The 22,677-nt window shown below is 39.8% G+C and overlaps 1 protein-coding gene across 1 annotated transcript in view; it reads right to left on the reverse strand.

Moving 5' to 3' along the window:
• Positions 1–22,677, reverse strand: part of imp3 (IMP U3 small nucleolar ribonucleoprotein 3) — a 236,431-nt gene that overhangs the window by 119,575 nt on the left and 94,179 nt on the right. Inside the window, exon 4 of the mRNA XM_048540071.2 lies at positions 12,558–12,637. Within this exon, the coding sequence (XP_048396028.1) occupies positions 12,558–12,637 (80 nt within the window). The remainder of the gene's footprint in view (positions 1–12,557; positions 12,638–22,677) is intronic.

The raw sequence follows: 22,677 nt of genomic DNA on the forward strand, positions 1-22,677 counted from the left end.
TGGGCCGCTCTGGCTTCATCCGATATCAGTCAAATAGTGGTCCAGATTTTCTAAGAACATGACAATTACTCAGCTGAGATAAACAATAATGAAAGTAGATCACAATCAGTTTCTAAACTTATTAATCTTCTGGCACCATGACGTGTAATAATTCATAAAAATGTCAGTTTTGGCTCAGGTAATAGTATTCTGCGATACTTTGGGATTGGGCACAAAAATCCAGATTGGCACTTGATTCCAGTAGTGGATGAGTACTTCAATTACAGATCTGTCCAATTTTGGATGTGAATATCAACCAAGATCCGAGCTATTTATTCAGTTTGTGGGAATCTGCCATATGAAAATTGGAGCCTTATTTCAATAGCTTGTGGTATGTTCTGTTTCACTTCTAAAACACTCTTCTGTAAAATTCCACCCTTGCAAAATACTTGCTCTCCCTTATTTTTGATTTTGACAACAGATTCTTAAGATTTCATGAAATTATTTAAATATTATTTTGTGAATTATATGGATCATCGGTGTTAAACTATGAAAAAGAAATCCAATAGGTCATAATATTTCCGAGCAATTTGGTTAAATAATTAAGCTGGCATATCTGGACTCCTGTACATTCTCACCCCTCCTTCATCTACAGTTGAATGTCTGTTTTCCCACCCTAAACACTTTTGTATCTTCATCTCCTTTTCCTCCTGTATTCACTAAAATCCGTCTCTTTGATCAAGATTTGATCATCTATCTAAATATATCCTTTGACTCAGCTCCTCTCTACTCTTACTATACTGTTACATGAAGAAGTTTGAGACATTTTTCGACATTAAAGATATATACAAATTGTTGAGATATTCTGGCACACTGATGGTGAAATAAAGTTATCAACTCAGTCAAAATGACAGGAAAAAATAAAATTGAAAACAATGAGTGAAAATTAGAAATACACTTAAAAAGAAAGAAAGAGTTGGTTTACATGTTGCCCAACAGACCTGTTAAGTACCAGTTTAACAATAGAAATCAGGGAGCCTATGACTAAACTAATTTCACAGCCAGAGGAATATTTCACATTAGAAGGACAGGAATGTAAATTCTCAACCTCAATTGAAGGATGCAAATAGCAATTTAAAATGCAAATGCTACTCTAAGCAGTTTTATAAACTATAGCACATTCCAGAAGGTCAGAATTGGACAGAATAGTTACACACAAAGAAAGTAATAAACAAGGTTTTGATCAGATTACAAGATTTCACATCCAAAATAGCTTGGAAGTTATGTTAACTAAAGAGAAAAACACGAGCCAGGCCTCTAAACTTTGAAATAATGGCAAGTGGATACTTGTCTAGATTTGGAAATTTTCACTGCTGCAAAAGTGCCATCCAATTTCCGCATGAAAAGAGTAAAAGGAAATATGTGTTGTTTGAATTTTGAAGATAGACAGATACATAACCTGAACAGCATACTGCAACATTACACTAAAAAACAGCTTGTGTTTCTCACAGAATTAATCTTTTAATCAAGCTGAAAGCAATTAATCCCCATATAAAACTGCTGACATGATACTTTGTGTTGGAAAATTGTGAAAGAAAGAAGTATTAAGTGAAGACAAAAATTCAGAGTAAGAAAAATAGTTTTAAAATTTACATTATGCAACACACATTTTAAAAATCGTTTCACTGATATATGTCTCAAATGCTGAAATAAGAAACAGCAATAATACCACAAGTCCATTCTTACAAGTTGAAATTTTCCAGACTCTGCACAGAAGAGATTGAAAGTTTAGAATAATTTGCCAGAGACAGATTAGGATAAGGATGTTTACAAATCACATGTTTTCTCCCCACTAAGTAAGAGCTTTATAAACATGCTTATCTATAGGCGAGCACTTCAGTACAATTCTGAGTGTGCCATGTTGTTTTAGATGCTGTCTTTTGTGTGAAGTATTAAACAGAGGCCATATCTATCAGTTCTGATAGGTGTAAAAGTATCCAAAGTAGGCTTCAAAAATAAACAGGTTGCCTTGGTCAACATTGCTCATTCAAGTGATGGAATGAAAATAGATCAATTGACCATATTAACTCTTCGTGGAGTCATGTAATGCAAACCATCCATCATTGCTCTTACCTCCACCTTACCAATGTTTGTTAACAAATTGCAATTCCACAGTGCTCTGCACACTCAAATTCATTTTGGTGAGACAAAAACATTTAAATAGGTGCAACAGAAAGCCATTTTATCATTTAAGTTTACTCCACCACTCAATAAAGTCTTGGTTTGATCTAATAGGTGGCCTTAACTTACTTTTCAGCTGGTCTCCCACAAAGTTGGACTTACATGAAAAATAATTCCTCCTCCAATGCTTCCTTGGGTAATGAATTCCAAAGTTTATTCACTGGCAGTGAGAAGAAGTTTCTCATCTCAGTCACAAATGGGAGACCCCTTATTTTTAAACTGTACTCCTTAATTCTAGATTCCCTCCCCCTAGAGGAAAACATCCTCTCAGCATCTACACTGTCAACCCAACTCAGAATCGACTTACATCAATAAGATCAACTCTTATTCTTTTCAGCTCCAAAAAGACAAGTACGGTCTCTCCAATTCAAAGACAAAGGCTCAAAGTGTTGTATAATTCCTTTTAAGGGTGTATACTAACAGTAGCGAATAAATGCTACGTAAAAGTCAATGCAGTTTAAAAGGAGGAAGTTTAACACTTACTAATTCAAACTATTTTAATGTTTAGCTGTTTTTTAAACTGAAAATACTGACTTACTAACCTATTAAAATTGATATAGTTGACACTGTCCACTCATTGACCACTTTCTTACGTATTCACTCAAACACTATTGATTACATAAACATGGATTCTGAGTTAACCATTGCACACTGATGTCTCTAATGGCCCCACCAAGGTTCTAGTGACAACAAATGTAATATTGAATACTGTTTCATTCTTTCCCTTGGAAGACCTAGGTCTTCCTGAGCACCACTATGTCACCAACCTCTCAGAACACTGATCCATCAATATCCTTATCCTGACTCAGGAGTAAATGATCACATTTGTGTATTTTAGCAATCATCCACTGTCTACAAGGTAATCGGGGGGGGGGGGGGGGGGGGGGGGGGGGGGCAACCTTTTCATGCAGAGAGTGGTGTGTGAATGGAATGAGCTTCCAGAGGAAGTGGTGGAGGTTGGTACAATTACAACATTTAAAAAGGTATCTGGATGGATACATGAATAGAAAGGGTTTCAAGGGATATGGGCCAAATGCTGGTAAATAGGACTAGATTAGTTTGGGATTTCTGGTCGGCATGGGCAAGTTGGGCTGAAGGGTCTGTTTCCACACTATAAATCTCTAGGACTCAATGAATGCTGATATTGAGCAATCTACAACATTCATGTTCACATGCCGCTTCCTCCACTCTTTCTGTACAAACAGTAACAATGCTTCCAGAACCAAATTGAATTTCACCAGAGACCTCACACAAACTAAACTGGATCTATTCCCAACAGCAGAGGGATCAAATACAGCCTGCAAATTCAAAGATCTCTTTTTTTTAAACAGAAAGGAGTTTTATTCCACAGATAGGATTCCCCCAAAATGAGCAAATCTTTCAGGATAAAGCTATTTTACTGCATTTCCCGCAAGAGATTTGGAACAATACAGTGAATAGATGAAGTCGTATTTAAGACAAAGACCAAAATGCTGATACTGACAAGCTTGATTGAAACACGAATAAGCCTACTTGGCAAGTTTACAAAATGGCAATGAAGCCCAAGGCATTTAGGAGCATTCTGAATGAGAGATCATCTTTGTATTAGTAAGAGGATCTGATGCATACTTGGGTGCAATGTCGCTCTTATTTCATGTGCAGTCTTGTGTCTCAAAAACAAAGAAGTTGAGTCTGTGACTTCAATTCCACAATCAGGATGATGGCAATTACTATTTGTACCAAGGTTTACACATGACTTCAACATAAAATACAAACTGAAGGCACTGCAAAAGTGGAATCAGGCAAAGATGAGCACAGCCACAAGATACTAAGAGGGAAAACTAAAAAAATGGAACAAGATGGTATTTGAAGGACCATGGGATGCTGCAGAAGTAGAAAGATCAAGGCTGGGAGTTTCAGAACTTAGGGCCCAGGAACCTACAAGCATTGCAGTCAGTGCAAAATGGAGGGTGCACATGAGCTCAGAGTTGGAGGAACATTGCCCAGGGTCGCGGCACTGGGGAACAGGCAAGGGATAAGGAGGAAAAGGCCATGAATGTATCTTAAAAAAAATGCAGAACCAAATCTGTGCAAACACTGGAATGATGGGTGAGGAAGACTAGGTACTGCTCAGGAAACAGGGAGTTCAGAATTATGGAGGGAAGAAGATGGAGGAATATTCAAGTCTGGAGATCAAGCTGATGAAAATTTCAGCAGGCGAATGGCAGCGAAGTAAGAAACATGGAAAACTATGGTGACAGGAGATCCCTTTGTCAAGGGAAGGTTATGGAGTTGGAAGATTGCGTCTGGGTTAAACAGAATGACAAAGATTGCATACAGTCTATCTGCACTCAAGTCAGTGTTCAAGGAAGGCTGGAATTAATAAAAAGAGTGCAGTTTGGAACAGGAATTTGGCATTGGCCTTTCCAGTCCTTCACTGAACAATCTTTGGCTCAACCAGATTCCAAATATGCAGACAGATACTGTGGGGATTGAGGCAAGTCGAAGATGTAAGGCTGAAGAATGTCAGCAAGTATATAGATGCCCAATCTATATCTTCCAATTAGAAATAATTTCAGTCCAACAATAGGGAAGAAACCAGATTAGAGCAGCTCAAACATGGATTTTGAAGACGTCATGATAATTTGAGAGATCAGATTGGGTCATGATAAGTCATTTTGAGGAAGAATAAAATAACAGTTTTGAAAAGAGACAAAGCCAACAGGGTAATTGAATACTCTGCACTCACTTAAATAAGTGAAGCTCCAACAATTCTCAAGAAGCTTGTCCTGGACAAATCAGCCCACTTGATTGAAAGCACATTCACAAACATCTACTGTTGCTCAGTAGCTACTGCATGTACCATCTGTAAGATGGACTGCAGATATTTAGCATGGCTCCTTAGACATCAACTTCTAAACCCATAAACATATCCACCTAGCAGGCCAAAATACATAGAATACAAGCACTTGCAATTTCCCCTCCAAGCTACGCGTCTTTGTGACTCATGGTGTAGAAATGGGCCATGCGGCCCAAAAAGTCCTCACCAGCCTTCCAAAGAGCATCTCACCGAGACCCATTCCCCCACCATTTCCCTGTAACCCCATATTTTGCATAGCTAACGCACCTAACCTACATATCTCTGAACATTGTGGGCAATTTAGCATGACCAATCCATCCAACTCACACATATTTCGACTGTGGGAGGAAACTGGAGCATCTGGTAGAAACTCATGCAGAGACAGAGAGAACGTCCAAGCTCTAGACAAGGGTGGAACTGAGCCTGTTGCTGTGAGGCAGCAGGTCTAACCACTACACCACTTGTATCTCACTTTGTACACACCCCCACTGCTGAACTCTCATATTGCTTGAACAAAGCAGCAGTCTAATTTGACTTACTAGGAGTTTAAATAACTTGTATTTTAATACTTTAAACAATACCTTGCACAATCTTTGGTTTTAAAAATAGTCTTGGACCATTTCAATCCATAATCAAGAACACAGATAAGTAAGATACTGACTTCGCACTAAAAAGGAATGCTTACACGGGTGAATGCGTAAATAAATGCAGACATGTTCTACATATGCGAACAAATAGATGGATCACATTGCATGACATAGACAACAGCAAAGCTAACGATAAAAACTCAAAAATTAATTACTGTTAACAAAGAACTGAAACAAATCGTCAGACGCTTAATAAAGTATATTGAAACACCAAATAAAACCAAACAGAAATAATAAAAACAAAACAAATGTAAGTTTCTGAGAAGTGTCAGAGAAGCCTGGGTTAACTGAAAATATAAAGGAATATTTGAATTTCAATGCACTTTGCAGTCTCAAAAATAACGCACAGAAATTGTATAAAAAGCACGCATTTGCAGTTTGAAATGCAATTAGCTAAGTTTAGAGAACGTGTGAACCTTATCTCAATCTACTGGCATGAAACTTTATCTTAAAAGGAACAAAATGTTAAATGTTGACAGACGGCATCAAACTGCTTCATACAGAGTCAATTAGCATGGAAACAAACCCTCTGGTCCAACTTATCCATGCCAACCAAGTTTCCCAAACTAAACCAGTCCCACTTACCTGCACTTGGCCCATATCCCTCTAAACCGTTCCTATTCATGTACCTGTCCAAATGTCTTGTAAATGTTCTAAGTGTATCCACATTTAGGGTACAAATGAAATTCACGTCCTCAGAGGGAGTTTGATTAGCCACTTCAGAGTATCACTTTAAGATGGGAAGCCTAATCATGACCATCATAAAGAAAAGAGAAAATAAATTGCAGAATTAAAAATATTAGCACAATTGGCATCTCCTAAGATGAAAGTACTGCCCAAAGTTCATTGTTGCAGTGCATCCAGTTCCAGCTGAAATAACCTCAAGGCTCCTTTCTGTCTTATCCAATGGGAATAGAGGGGCAGACAAAGGACAGAACAGAGAAGTCAGCAGAGGAACGGCAAAACCACCAAAGGACACTTTTTCAAAAAAAGTTATGACAAAAGGTCTGAAAATGGGCAACTGAGAAAAATGTGAAATAACAATTTGTAGACTGGATGAACACAGAAGGCCAAGCAGGGTCTTAGGAGCACACCAGCTGATGTTTCGGGCCAAGACCCTTCATCAGAAATGGGGGAAGGAAAGCGGGTTCTGAAATAAATAGGGAGAGAGGGGGAGGCGGATCGAAGATGGATAGAGGAGATGATGGATGGACGGGAAACAGACAAGTCAAACAGGCAGGGATGGAGCCAGTAAACGTGAGTGTAGGTGTAGAGGTAGGGAGGAGATAGGTCAGTCCAGGGAGGACGGACAGATCAAGGGGGCGGGATGAGGTTAGTAGGTAGGAGACGGGGGTGGGGCTTGACATGGGAGGAGGGGATAGGTAAGAGGAAGAACAGGTTAGGGAGGTGGGGACAAGCTGGGCTGGTTTTGGTTTGCGATAGGGGAAGGGAGATTTTGAAGCTTGTGAAATCCACATTGATACCATTGGGCTGCAGGGTTCCCAAGCGCAAGATGAGTTGCTGTTTTGCAACCTGCGGGTGGTATCGTTGTGGCACTGCTGGAGGCCCAGGGTGGACATGTCGTCTGAGGAATGGGAGGGGGAGTTGAAATGGTTCGCGACTGGGGGGTGCAGTTGTTTATTGCGAACCAAGTATAGGTGTTCTGCAAAGTAGGTTCCAAGCCTCCACTTGGTTTCCTCAATGTAGAGGAGACCACAACGGGTACAGCGGATGCAGTATACCACATTAGCAGATGTGCAGGTGAACATCTGCTTGATTTGGAAAGTCTTCCTGGGGCCTGGGATGGGGGTGAGGGAGGTGGTGTGGGGGCAGGTGGAGGACTTCAGTTGCAGGGAAAAGTGCTGGGTGTGGTGGGGCTGGAGGCGACTGTGGAGCGGACAAGGGAGTCACGGAAAGAGTGGTCCCTCCAGAAAAAATGTCTCCATCCAGCAAATCTTCTCAGGAAAATACTCAGCCTATAACAGGTTAAAGTGAAGCTACTAGCTCTCATTTAACCACACTGTTAAACTGTGGTGTAAAATGGTAAATCTGCTCTGTGTAAAAGTGATCAAATCCAGCTGTCTAAACTTTTAAAAGTGCTTTATCATCATTTTCTGGAAAATAAGACAAAAGTCAAAATGGGAGACCGGTTCAGCCAAGACACAAAACAGTTTAATTATGTGATCAGAACTGCTCCAAAAATTACACACTGCATACTTCTACGAGTTGAAGCCCGTTTAGACAATTAGTTCTGTTAACTTGTCCTTATATACTAAGGTATTAGAACAAAGGAAAACAGCAACCTCGGTAAAACAGCATACTCCTATCAAAAACTACTTTACCTACTTTACATTTATTTAGCGCTTTCCCTATCTCATCTGACTCCACACACAACTTACCACTACTATCCTTGATTGGGCCTAATCTTACTTTCGTATTTAAGGAATAAAAGAATGACGAAAGTAAGATTAGGGCCGATCAACGATAGTAGTGGTAAGTTGTGTGTGGAGTCAGAGGAGATAGGGGAAGCGCTAAATGAATATTTTTCAACAGTATTCACTCTAGAAAACAACAATGTTGTCGAGGAGAATATTGAGATACAGGCTACTAGACTATGTGGGATTGAGGTTCGGGAAGAGGTATTAGAAATCATACAGAGGGTGAAGATAGATAAGTCCCCGGGCCGGATGGGATTTATCCTCGGATCATCTGGGAAGCCAGGGAGGAGATTGCCGAGCCTTTGGCATTGATCTTTAACTCGTCATTGTCTACAGGAATAGTGCCAGATGACTGGAGGATAGCAAATATTCAAGAAGGGGAGTAGAGACAACCCTGGTAATTATAGACCAGTGAGCCTTACCTCAGTTGTTGGTAAAGTGTTGGAAAAGGTTATAAGGGATAGGATTTATAATCATCCAGAAAAGAATAAATTGATTAGGGATAGTCAGCATGGTTTTGTGAAGGGTAGGTCGTGCCTCACAAACCTTATTGAGTTCTTTGAGAAGGTGACCAAACAGGTAGATGAGAGTAAACCGGCTTATGTGGTGTATATGGATTTCAGCAAGGCGTTCGATAATGTTCCCCATAATAGGCTATTGTACAAAATGTGGAGGAATGGAATTGTGGGAGATATAGCAGTTTGGATCGGAAATTGCCTTGCTGAAAGAAGACAGAGGGTGGTAGTTGATAGGAAATGTTCATCCTGGAGACCAGTTACTAGTGGTGTACCGCAAGGGTCGGCGTTGGGTCCACTGCTGTTTGTCATTTTTATAAATGACCTGGATGAGGACGCAGAAGGATGGGTTAGTAAATTTGCAGACGACTCTAAGGTCGGTGGAGTTGTGGATAGTGACAAAGGATGCGGCAGGTTGTAGAGAGACATAGATAAGCTGCAGAGCTGGGCTAAGTGGTGGCAAATGGAGTTTAATGCAGACAAGTGTGAGGTGATGCATTTTGGTAGGAGTAACCAGAAGGCAAAGTACTGGGCTAATGGTAAGATTCTTGGTAGTGTAGATGAGCAGAGAGATCTCAGTGTCCACGTACATCGATCCTCGAAAGTTGCCACCCAGGTTGACAGGGCTGTTAAGAAGGCATACAGTGTTTGAGCTTTTATTAATAGAGGGATCGAGTTCCGGAACCAGGAGGTTATGGTGAAGCTGTACAAAACTCTGGTGCGGCCGCGCTTGGAGTATTGCATACAGCTCTGGTCACCGCATTATAAAAAGGATGTGGAAGCTTTGGAAAGGGTCAGAGGAGATTTACTAGGATGTTGCCTGGTATGAAGGGAAGGTCTTACGAGGAAAGGCTGAGGGACTTGAGGCTGTTTTTCATTAGAGAGAAGAAGGTTGAGAGGTGACTTAATTGAAACATATAAAATAATCAGAGGGTTAGACAGGGTGGATAGGGAGAGCCTTTTTCCTAGGATAGTGACGGTGAGCACGAGGGGGCATAGCTTTAAATTGAGGGGTGAAAGATATAGGACAGATGTCAGAGATAGTTTCTTTACTCAGACAGTAGTAGGGTAATGGAACGCTTTGCCTGCAACGGTTGTAGATTTGCCAACTTTAGGTACATTTAAGTCATCATTGGACAAGCATATGGACGTACATGGAATAGTGTAGGTTAGATGGGCTTGAGATCGGTATGACAGGTCAGCACAACATCGAGGGCCGAAGGGCCTGTACTGTGCTGTAATGTTCTATGTTTAGTACTTTTAATTTGACATTTCAATATTGTTTGCAAAAAAAAACATTGCTACCAACTTTCTGTTGTGCTTTTCTTTGTGTAGCTTGTAAATATCTTTTCTTCATTTTGTTTTCATTCATACTAATGTATGCATGTTTTCTTACAGGTACTGAATAACTTGCACTCTTGTCCAGTTCACTTTCACTTTTTCTCTCTTACAATGTGTGTATAATTCTCAATTACTCAAGGGTAGGCAATGACCTAGCAGAACTATTGCTGGGCTGTTATTCCAGAGACCCATGTAACATCCTGGGGACCTGGATTCGAATCCTGCCAGACAGTGGTATTTGAATTTAATAAAAACATGGAATTGAGAGTCTTATGACAACAATTAATCCACTGTTCAGTATCCGAGTTTTAGAATGTGCTTTAAGGGAGGAAAATGCCACCCGGTGGGACTCCTGACCCACAGCAATGTGGTTCATTCTTAACTGTTCTCTGGGTGATTACAGATAGGTGATAAATGCTGACCTAGCTGACAAAGCCCTTACCCGTGAACGAAAAACAGAATTACTGCAGATGAGATAGTAGGAACTGCCGATGTTGGAGAATCTGAGATAACAAGGTGTAGAGTTGGATGAACACAGCAGGGTAAGCAGCATCAGAGGGGCAGGAGAGCTGACGTTTCCCATCTGCACTTTTCTTTTTTACTACAGATGAATTTCTTTTGATGACAGTTATCAAGTAACAGCATCCTGGAGGGTTCAGCTACCATTAGAACCTAGATAATGATGAACTATAGCAGGAGAAAGGGGGAGGGGTTAATGCCTTGGGAAGGAATCCATAGACAGAATACGAGACAAGGGGAAGAGAAGGACAGGACTAGCAGTACGACAGGGGAAAGCAGTGGAAAATTCATACAATGTAAAAGTATTAAACACTTGGATGCAGGGGTAGTGACCAACCACTGTACAAAGTTGGAAGGGTACTTGGGATTGGAAGGGAGGGAATGCCCAAATCAAACACAGGTACTTTCCGACCATACTATTTATGTGATGGTTTTTATTATCACATGGCCAGCTGCAATGTTCCCATTGTCAATATGCTGCTTGAAATTGCACAGATACAGAAAGACTATGAGGAGGAAAATTTCTCCACAAATTTTGAAAAACATTTACCTCCATGAAGGAGAATGATGGCAGAATTATTATTTTTAATCTCTGACATCATCCTGGTAAACAAAAAATCTACAAAATATTCTAGCTTGGGTTTATTGGGGTAAGAAGGACCTGAAACTTTTCAACATGTTTATCATTTGTTATTCTTCTAAATGTCCTGATTAGGAACAGCTTTTTCACTTTACACTTTCTAAGGATTCTGCAAAATCTCCAGTGTCCTCATCATCTTTATAATGAATGTGTCCACTCAAACAGGCACATAGATACATTTTGAGATGTATCATTGTGAAAAATTGCAATGCCACACATGAAATGGTATAAAAATCGGGAATTGAAAATACACCTTTCAGGTGTAAATAACTGGTTTCATAAACATGTACATTTGCATAAAACAATACAGGCATCTCATGTAGGCTCCATATTAGCAACATAATATGTTGGGCGGCACGGTGGCCCAGTGGTTAGTACCGCAGCCTCACAGCGCCAGGATCCCAGGTTCAATTCCAGTCTCAGGCAAGTGGCTGTCTGGAGTTTGCACATTCTCCCTCCGTCTGCGTGGGTTTGCTCCGGTTTCCTCCCACAATCCAAAAATGTGCAGACCAGGTGGATTGGCCATGCTAAATTGCTCATAGTGTTCGGGGATGTATGGATTAGGTCGTTACAGGGGATAGATCTGGGTGGGATGTTCTGAGGAGTGGTGTAGACTTTTGTTGGGCCGAAGGGCCTGTCCACATGCTGTGGGGATCCTATGATCTATGATAAGATGCATTATGCAAAACATATTAAAACAGTCTGTCACTTCACTTACCATATGAAATTAATCAACTATTCAAGGTTTCAGAAACCTGCTTATTTATATTTTTAGACTGATTCACTTGACAGTAAAACTGTAAACATGGAGTTGGGTGATCAACCAGTACCATGGCAATCCCAAGTAATATGGGAGAAGCTAAAAGAAGGTAAAATAACAAACACTACATTAAAAAAAATTGCATCAAGAAAATTGGCAATCCCACATGTAAACTTTATCTTATCCTATAACAGCTATCATATACTTGAACATTCAAAATGGTAATATCCTGTCTCCTGTTTCCAAATTGGAACAGTTTTTGTTGGTTCAGTATTGTACACTGGGCAAACAGGGCAGGGGTCAACAGGAACAAAATGCAAGGGTGAGAAAGAGAGAAGGAAAGTTGCCAAAGTCTACTTCCCCCCACTATCACAAGCAAGGAGAGTGGAATTGGCATCTGATAAAATGGAGGGAGACAAACAGCCTATGGCTTGAAAATAATTACAAGCTTGGGGATACGACTAGTCTAAAACTAAAACATTGTCTTTCTTCCTTTTCTCCAGTTTACAGCACACTGACTGCACATTGGCCAATTTCAAGAACATTTTTGCTTATGTTATCCACTGAAATGCAAATGAAGCAGAATGGAAAGATTTCACTACAGCGCTTCACTCTATGGGAATATTTGCAAAGGATACGTCCTTGTTCAATGAAGGTAATTGCTGCTTTTAGATTCTGAGCCATCCGAAGTTTCACCATAATAGTGGGGAGACGCCTCCTGGAAAAGGAGCACAAGTTTAATTTATTTTAAACCGCAGAATCAAATGCTTATTACAGCTCTCAGTAAATATCATCTTCTTCCATCAAGCATTGGTGACCAGGCACAAGAATTCAGTCCTTTATTTGTACAGCTGTGAAGTGGCCAAAAAAAAATCTAGTACAAGCTGGTTCTCTCAAATATCTCAGCTTTGAAATTACACAATGCTTGCCGGTAACCATACCAACCAACCAAGATAGATTAGTAACTGGGAAAACTCATTCCAAATGAGCAACAGAATGTGTCAGTCAGGTCTCCAGTTTTAGAGGATACACCAACACAACTATTCAATTTTACTATGAAGTAGAGATGATATGGCAATGACCTCATTAAAAAGTCATGTGAAGCTCTGTATATCCCTGACAGTCGTCCTCATATTTAATGTGTTCGATAGCTGTACTGTAGAAAATTACAGTCCCCAGTAAAAGCTCAGTTCTTGATTACAATTGATTAGTGTTTATGCAATGTACTTTTACTGTTGAATTCTTTTCTGAAAAAGAAACAAGGCTGACCAAAGTTTAGAACACAAATGTCCTAAAAATTCCGTAAGGGAATTGTGCTTGATGACATGACAAAACAAAAGAAATATTCGTCATAAGCTTACAGTTACACCATGAATTTTTATTAGCAATTTTTTTAAATACTAGCTACAGTCTTATATCCTCAATGCTTTCCAGTCATGGCACAGACTCTGAAAATTACTTGCGCTTCATTTTTTAAAGAAAACAGCCTAGTGATGAAGGCTTCCAGCCTGATTGATCATATGAATTGAATTGTGTTAAATGGTTCTAATTGACATTCTAGACTTGTGTTGCCACTGTTCAGAATTGAGGTCTACGGCAATCGGAAATTCAACAACAATGACACTTTGCTCAGAGCAAACGGAGTTCAAGAAATGTTCAATGGCCTGCATTAGGAATAACATTTTATCATTCTTGCAATATATGCGTACAACACGAGACTTAACCATCACGTAAATGAAATCACACTCAAGTACTTTTAAAAATCCAAGGCCATGAATATCCCTTATTACGGTGTGCCATTACCTTTAATCAATATTTTTAAAATCTTACACCTGCATGTAATGTCTGTGCTATGTCTTCCTGTATTCAGAGACTGTGTGCCAATACCTTTAAAGTATTGTTTCCTGTGTCCACATTCATTGTGCACTTTTCATGGTTCAACTGTTGATTGTAACACTTCATTTTGAATGTACAACACTGTCAATGGGTAGCCACAACCATCTCAACAGAGTTTTCTGAAATTTTTCATTATCCTTCAGCATCTAATATTTCTAATATTCAAAGTATGAGACTAAACGAAGTACCAATTGGAAAAAAATGCAAAAATTAACTTTGGGATGCAATGAATAAATCTACTCAAATTGTCCATTGTGTAGTTAATGGTTTCTTAGCTACTTCACGAGAATGCTTTGGTCTATTCAATGAAGTTCCAAATTTTGGTACGGTGACCTGATGTTAGAATACCAAATCAGCACACTTGCAGTGTGCATAATTCCTGGACACAATAATTCTACTCTGTCGGCTATTTTATTGCAGTATTCAGCTTCTCAAATCATAGTCCATTCTCCTCACATAATTTTGCAAAGCACAACAAATAACTAAATGTGTGCCCGTCTGCAAGTAAGAAAGTGTACTGACAGATTTGTTGTAGCTTTTGTCTGTGTCCCACGATATTTAAATAATGTCAAAATAAGCTTGTGATGTAAGGGGTGAGCAACAAAGAATAAAGGGTAAAAGACAGCACGACAAAAAGGTGACAATGGTAAGAGTTCAAAGAAGGCGTAAGAGGTGATGAGATCAATTACAGCTATTGATGGAATTGCAGCTCCAATTTAAATGCCAACTGACAAATTTGCAATAGTAACTAAAAATAAAGACGTACTTTCAAAATGAGACCTAAATAACAACATTGTGCTCTGGTTTCATTCTATTTGGCCACTCAACACTGTGACAAATGAAGATGGAGATGGAACCATATTAAAAATATTACAAATCCTTAATCTGGAGCAAGACCTCAGTTTCTTTGTGGCTGGGTGATAGAAAAGTGAACTTGCTGCAAATGACTAAGTAAAAAAATCATACAAATTCTGTTCTGCTGTTTTGTTTAGAGGAAGCCTTAAAAGTACAAATATTAGGATGAATGGAAAACCATATGCTTTTTCTGTGGTGTTGCCTCCACAATGAATCATTGTGATTACAGAAAATTTCAGTCCCCTTTAATGAAGTTTTGACTTGAAAATTTTGCACAGGTAAAATCCATTGCCAAAGGTGGCCTTCGTCATCTGTAACTTTTTATATACAAGTCAGATACATTTTATTGTGTCGGACTGAAATAGTCTTTCTTACAAGCAAGTTACAACATGATACATGCAAAAATCATAAGATTCAGAAACAGAAGTATATCATATATGCTCTGCATCCAACGAGATCAAGACTGATCTGATGATCTTCAACTCCACTTTCCTGCCTTTTCCCTATAACCATTGATTCCTTTGCAGACTAAGAACCTGTCTATCTTAGCCTTAATGACACAGCTTCCACAGCCCTCTGTAAAGAATTCCGTAGACTCACAGCCTTCTGAGGGAAAAAAAAAGTCCTCTTCAAATCTGTCACAAATGGATGATCCCTTGCTCTGAGACTATGCCCCCTAAATGGCTTAGAAAATCACTTTGGTGAAGGGAAATTTAGGAATGTTTAATAAATGTTGCCAACATCCTATGAATGAATACATTAAAATGAAACTACTCCTCTTTACCACATGATTTCTGGTCTCTAGAAATGTGTTGTATTGTTATCTTCCAAGGCTTCTTGTACTCATCTTCCATCCAGTTTAAAAATAAAAAGTACTCTCCCCGAAACAGATTGCAACATAATCTGGCAATATCATCCAGGATCATAACATAATGGTAGGGATCTGGTGTGGGATTGTAACAGAAATCCAGAAGCATGAACTGGATAAAGAAGCATCTAGGTTACAAGCTGAAAAATGTCTAGACGTTTGGATGGGGATTCCCATTCAAAAGTTACATTTGAATAAATATTTTCCTTGTGTAGATAAATTGCTGATTACACAGAGTCGTTCTGAAGCAGGTTCACTGGACCCAACATGTTAACTCTGATTTCTCTCCACAGATGCTGCCAGACCTACTGAAATTTTCCAGCAATTTGTTTTTGCTTGTGATTAAAATGATAAATTGTATTACACATATGTAAATTTCCCAAGATGCCATGTGAATCTATATGAAGATAGATATTCATAGGGTTCACTGGTCCCAGCTGTTAGCCATACAACGAGTCGAGAAGCACTGGTATGGAAACCTAGTTAAATACTCTTTTACTTTGTCATCTAAACGAGCACGAAGTAATAGTGGAAGAGTTTTTTGTGATTGGTTTATATCCTTAGAACAAAGAATTGTATTGCTTTGTACCAAAATATGATTTTTTTTTTAAAAAAACCAACCTATTCAGAGATGTGATTACGCTCCTCTGGAGCAGGTGGAACTTGAACCCAGGCCTCCCAGTTCAGGGTTAGGTCTGCCACCACTGCACCACAAAAGCCCCCTGTACCAAAATATACTGAATGCAGTGATATTGATCACTGTTGATCTGAAGGTCAGCAAGTCTCCTGTTTAGTGGCCAGCTAAAAAGGTAACTGGTTTCATTAGACACAGACTGGGCAATTTTTGTTAGGGGTCGGGTTTAGTTCACTGAGCAACTGCATCTTGGAGGTGTACCCCGCTTCCCTCCACCAATCTCTCAGAATCTGTCAGACTTTTAAGTCTAAGTAGAACAGATTTTCAGAGGTTTCAGCTTTTCCAATTTTCAGCATTCATTCCTTAGGATGATCTATCAAAGAGACTTATTCTCCACCTCAGCTAGAGTTATTGTTCTTTAAAGAGACAAGGCTCAAAGTATGTTTGCGTTAAGCATTAAGCTTTTTTTTATTTGAAACTGGCATTAATCCTAATGTTTTATCTTGCTGCAGGATGCGCATGTATTGAAATGGCAGGCATCTAAGGGGAAGGAGTTATTTCTGGGATGATTGAAAAGAGCTGCAAACTTCAATTCAGGCTTCACCCCAGACTAATCTTAACTTGAGAAAATAAATGGAACATGAAGTACACAATATTACTCTCAGTAAACCTCATATTCTGACAATGTACAAAGGAGATAAAAAGACCTTGCTAACTCTACCAGAATGACAGTGGCGGAAAATCAAGATCATTACCAAAGATATGAATTGTGTTAAATTCTAAGAGGCACAGTTCCTGTGGTTTACATCTCCATGGTAGCTCAGTGTTAGCACTGCAGCCTCACAGCACCAGGGACCAGGGTTCAATTCCAGCCTCGGGTGACTATGCAAACTCCACACAGACATTCTCCCCGTATCTGCGTGGGTTTCCTCCGGGTGCTCCGGTTGCCTCCCACAGTCCAAAGATGTCCAGGCTAGATGGATTGGCCATGCTAAAAATTGACCGGAGTGTTCAGGGGTGTATGGGTTATAGAGGGATGGGTCTGGGAGGGATGCTTCAAGGGGCAGTGTGGACTTGTTGGGCCCAAGGGCCTGTTTCTATATTACAGGGAATCTAATCTAATCAAACTAATTTATTTCATTGCCCACTCATTCACAGGTAGCATGAAAACAAAATTAAGTGCAAACAGAGAAATGAAATGTTTACAGTGGAAAAAAATGATAATAAAGATCAATGGTGTAGAGCTGGATGAACTATCAAACTATCTCATAATAAAGATCAATGCCCTTTATTTTTTCACATGTAGCGAGGATATCGAGTGCCCTCTCTACATATGAAAACAAAGGGCACTGATCTTTATTACCATTTTGTTCCATTAATAATACTTACTAATTTGGTTAATGTTAAAGGAGGTACAGCCATGAAATGTCATTACAGCTGTCAAATAGACTGTGTCCTTATTGTGAAATAAAGAGAAGTATGTTGATACTTGAGAAAAGTATAGAGAGGTCAATGGTATTGCTCCATAACATAGACAGCTCAAAAGCCATTGGGTAAAATGCGGAAAATAAATGACAGCAACCACTATAAAACCATGCATATCAACGGCAAACATGTTTTCTTTTGTATTTTTGAATACATTGGAGTTAGAAATTCTCAGCAGATAATAGTATTCACATTCACACTTTTTAATTTTTTTTTCACTTGCTGGCTGGGCCAGCATTTATTGCCTGTTCCTCGTTGCCCTTAACAAGCTAGTGGTGAGCTGCCTTCTTGAACTGTTGCAGTCCATGTACTGTACATAGACTCAAACTGCTGTTAAGAAGGGAATTCCAAGATTTTGATCTAGCCACATTGAAGTAACGGTGATATATTTCCAAGTCAGGATGGAGAGTGGCTTGGAGGGGAACTTGCAAGTCGTGGAGTTTACTTGTATTCACTGTCCTCGTCCAACTAGATGGAAACGATCGTGGGGTTGAAAGGTGCTGACTAAAGATCTTTTGGTGAATCTCTGTGTGCATCTTGTAGATAGTCCACAATATTGCTATTGCACATCAGTGATGTATAGTTTGGATGTCTGTGGATGTGGTGCCAATCAACCCAGCTGTTTTGTCCTGGATGGTGTCAATCTTCAAGTGTTGTTGGAGCTGCATGCATCCAGGCAAGTGGGTAGTATTCCATCATGCACCTGACTTGTGTCATGTACAAGATGGGCATGCTTTGGGGAATCAGGTGGTAAGTTACTACTATATTCCTGGCCTCTGACCTGTTCTTGTAGCCACTGCATTTATGTAGCAAATCCAGTTGAGTTTTTGGTCAATGGTCAGTGGTAACCACCCCAGAATTTTGATATTTATGCCACTGAATGTCAAGGGACAATGGCTGGATCGTCTCTTACTAGAGATGATTATTTGCATGGCGCAAATATTACTTGCTACTTTTCAACCCAAACCTGGATACTGTCCAGGGCTTGTTGCAGTTGAACATGAATTGTTTCAGTATCTGAGGAATGGAAAATGGTACTGAACACTATGCAAAAATCTGCGAACATCCCCGACTTTGATCTTATGATGGAGGGTAGGTCATTGATGATAGTTGAACCAAGGACACTACCCTGAGGAACACGACAGTGATGTCCTGCAGCTGAGATGACTGATCTTCAACAACCACGACCATCTTACTCTGTGTCAGGTCTGACTCCAACCAGTAGAGACTTTGCCTCCTGATTCCTGTTAATTCCAGTTTTGTTCAGGCTCTTTGATGCTCTCTTGATGACAACAGCTGTCAATCTCACCTCACCTCCAGAATTAAGCTCTTTTCACCACGTTTGAGCCAAGGCTTTAATGAGGTCAGGAACTAAGTGGCCCTGGTGGAATCCAAACTGTCTATCACTGAGCAGGTTATTGCTGAACAAGTTAAGGAGTGGCACAGTGGTTCGGTAGTTAACTCTGCTGTCTCACAACGCCACGGGTTCGATTCTACTCTCAAGCAATTGTGCGTGTGTGAAGTTTGCACATTCTCCCTGTATCTGTGTGGGTTTCCTCCCACAGTCCAAAGACGCACGGGCTTGGTGGACTGGCCATGCTAAATTGCCCACAGTGTTCAGGGGTGTGCAGGTTAGGTGGGTTATAGGGATGTGGGTCTGGGTGGGACGTTCTGAGGGTCATTGTGGACTTGTTGGGTCGAAGGGCCCGTTTCCACACTGTAGGGGTTCTATGAAAGTCTATGTTCTATGAAAGCAGCTGCTTCATTGCACTATTGGATAACACCTTCCATCACTTCACTGATAATTGAGAGTAGACAAATGCAATAGTGATTGGCTGAGTTGGATTGGTCCCGCTTCTTGTCTACAGGAGATACTGGGCAATTTCTCAACTTGCTGGGTGGATGCCAGTGTTGTGGCTGCATTGAAACAGCTTGGCTAGGGGTGTGCGGTAATTTCTGGGGCACAAGTCTTCAGTATTATTGCCAGAATTTTCAAGGCCTATAGCTTTTGCAGTATCCAGTATTTACAACCATTTCTGAATATCACAGGAAATGAATCGAATTGGCTGAAGACCAAATATGTGTGATGCTGAGGATCACTGTAGGAGGCCAAGATGGATCACTTACTCGGCAGTTCTGGCTAAAGCACGTTGCGAATGCTTCAGCCTGATCTTTTGTACTGATGAACTGGGCTCTTCTACCACTGAGATAGGGATATTAGTGAGCTGTTTAATTGTCCACCCCATTCACAACTGGTTGTGATAGGATTGCTGAGTTTAGATCTAATCTATTGGATATGGGATCACTTAGCTGTTTCTATTACTTGCTGCTTATCCTGGCTGACACAGTGACCCCTAATCACCTAAAAGAATGAACAAAATTACAGCATCTTGGACATAAAGCTGGCAGGAATTCTTACACAGTTGATGGAAGAGATATTTAAAATACTTCTGGGAAAATGACATATCTTCACATTACTAGCAAAACCAGGGATACAGTAGACTAAGGGAAAATAACTGATGTCAGCTTTTCTTTCAAAATATGCCACATTTTAAATATGTACCTTTTGCATGTCAAAACTGCAACTAACAACATAAATCATATACTTTGCTGGAAGTAACAGACTAGTTTGTCTCCAAAACAGCACTAAAGTAGTTTGTCTTTTCAGGTGTAGAATTTTTATTTATTGGGTTTCAGGAATGGTCAGCTAATATTGGCACTACAAGGGACCCTGGTGAACAATGGAATAAAAAGTGCGTTCCTTTGACCAATGAGATAAAGGTTGGAGGAATAAATAAATAAATGCTAAAATATAGGGATGAATTGGAATCAGTAAATTGCATTGATAACTCTGACTTCAAAGTTCCCAACCTTTGCCCTTGCCATTCGCCTAAAGCTCATCTTCCTCTATTTCCTCTCACCCTAAATTACACCTCTTTCAATGCCATAAACTCCCACACCTCTCTACCCTCCTCTAACCCTGACCCCTCCCCCCACCTCACCGATTGGTTCTCAACATAAATTGTTCTACTTTTAGATCTCCCTCTTACTTAAGTTTTTCCTTAAAACTTACCTTGTTGTACAGGCTTTTGATCACCCCACCCAATACATTCTTTTCTTTCTTAGCTGAGCATTTAACTGTTTGCATGCACAGCTTGGAACATGCATCTAAATTATATAAATATTAGCTGTTGTTTTGTTTCCTGCTGACTTGCACAACAATTGTATTAACTTTGCATAGGAGATTTATTGTGAAATTGGATACAACTTCCTGTTTCCAGCTGACTCAGAAGTACTGGGTGTGACATAGAGGCAGAGCATATAATGATAATATTTTATTCAAAGCACTGGAAAGGCTAGTCTACAAGTATGCAATGTGCAGTAAACTGAAGGTGCTACAAGCAGCTATCCTGGCAGTTTAAAGTTTCACACAAATTTTTTGATTTTGCAATATTTTGATGTAAATGTCACTTCATCTTCTTGAACTTGTATCTACTGAATGTTTTCTGCAATTGCTCAAATTCACACCCAAATCGACATACATGTATGATCCATCTCAGGAAATATTTTAACACACTAATAAAATGCCAGGAATTAAACCATGAAAAAAAATGCACAAAGTGCATCACAGGCTCTGCTCTGAAATTTATGTAAATCATGATGATACACCTGAGGAGAAATCAGTCCAGATGATTGATGGAAACATATACTTCGACTAACTCTTAAGTCCACTCAAGAGTTTAATGTTCGCCACTATCTGAAGCATGTGCCTCATCATTTTACACTCACTAGATTCCAAGTCATCTTGTGGTGAGCAGAAACAATCACGAGTCTTTATTTTCTGTTGCCATTCAGTTCTCGCCTCAAGGTCACTATTGTGGGTCCTCGTCCTTCAGCATGAAAACCAACAAGAAAAGCAAGAAAAGAGTGTATGACGCTGTCAGAAGTGCTGTGTTTCAAATTAGATGTTAAACAGAGGGCCCTCCTGCCTTTTCTGGTAGACATAAAAGATCCCTTAGCACTATCTCAAAGGGTAGTGCAATTATTGGAACCCTGGCCAATCACTCAATCAACATCAAATAACAAACAAATTATCTGGTCATTACAACAAAGACTTTGCCATGTGCCAATTGGCTGCTCCATGCCCTATATTACAATAATGACTACACTTCAAAAGTAAGCCATCGGTGGTAAAGCACTTTGAGGCATCTGGTCCACAATCACAGGAGCAGCCACTGGAAACATTTCAAGGATATCATGAAAATCCACTTCATGAAGTCTGGTTTCAACTGCAAAAGCTGGGAAGAGAACACATTGGACCATTCATGGTGGCTAGCCCTGCTCCACCAAGATATACATGATTTTGAAGCAAGGTGCATGACAAGGGCTGAAGATGCAAAAACAAAGATCTAGAAGGGATGTGACTTGTCAACACCCACAAATTAGCCAACTGACTACACAGACTTCCTCTTACCCCATCAATGCTGCTTCGCCCTTAAGTCTTTTAACTTTCTTTTCTATCTGTTTGACTTTGTAGTGATTCTATCCCTAACTCTAACACCCTCATTTTCTTTTCCTTCTTCTTTTCACTCAGTCATGCCTCTCGGATTCCATAGCAAATATCCTCCTTGTATTGAGGTACCACCAATTATTTAAATTTACACCTTCCTTTTCTTCCTGAGTCTTTTTGGGGAATTGTGGATTTTTAAAAGTGAGCTTTGTGGGCTACAAAACAGTCTGTAGCAGATCAGGCCGCGATGCTGCCAAAATTGGTCAAACTCAATGACATTCAACATGTCCAACTCAAGCAGTCAACCAAAATTCAAAGACTTCATTATATCTTTTGAATGAGGCAAACATGTAACAAAAACAAATAAACAAAGTTGACCAAAACTCAGCTGAACAATGACTTAGTTAGTTCAGACCATCAAATGCTGAGCCATTGTGATCAGTGAGGTACCAGCACATTAAAATATATGTGCGAAGTAACTTGAAAGAGGAGCTAGAAAAAAAAAATTAG

Source organism: Stegostoma tigrinum, chromosome 8 (assembly GCF_030684315.1).
Source record: "Stegostoma tigrinum isolate sSteTig4 chromosome 8, sSteTig4.hap1, whole genome shotgun sequence".
Taxonomy (NCBI): Eukaryota; Metazoa; Chordata; class Chondrichthyes; order Orectolobiformes; family Stegostomatidae; genus Stegostoma; species Stegostoma tigrinum.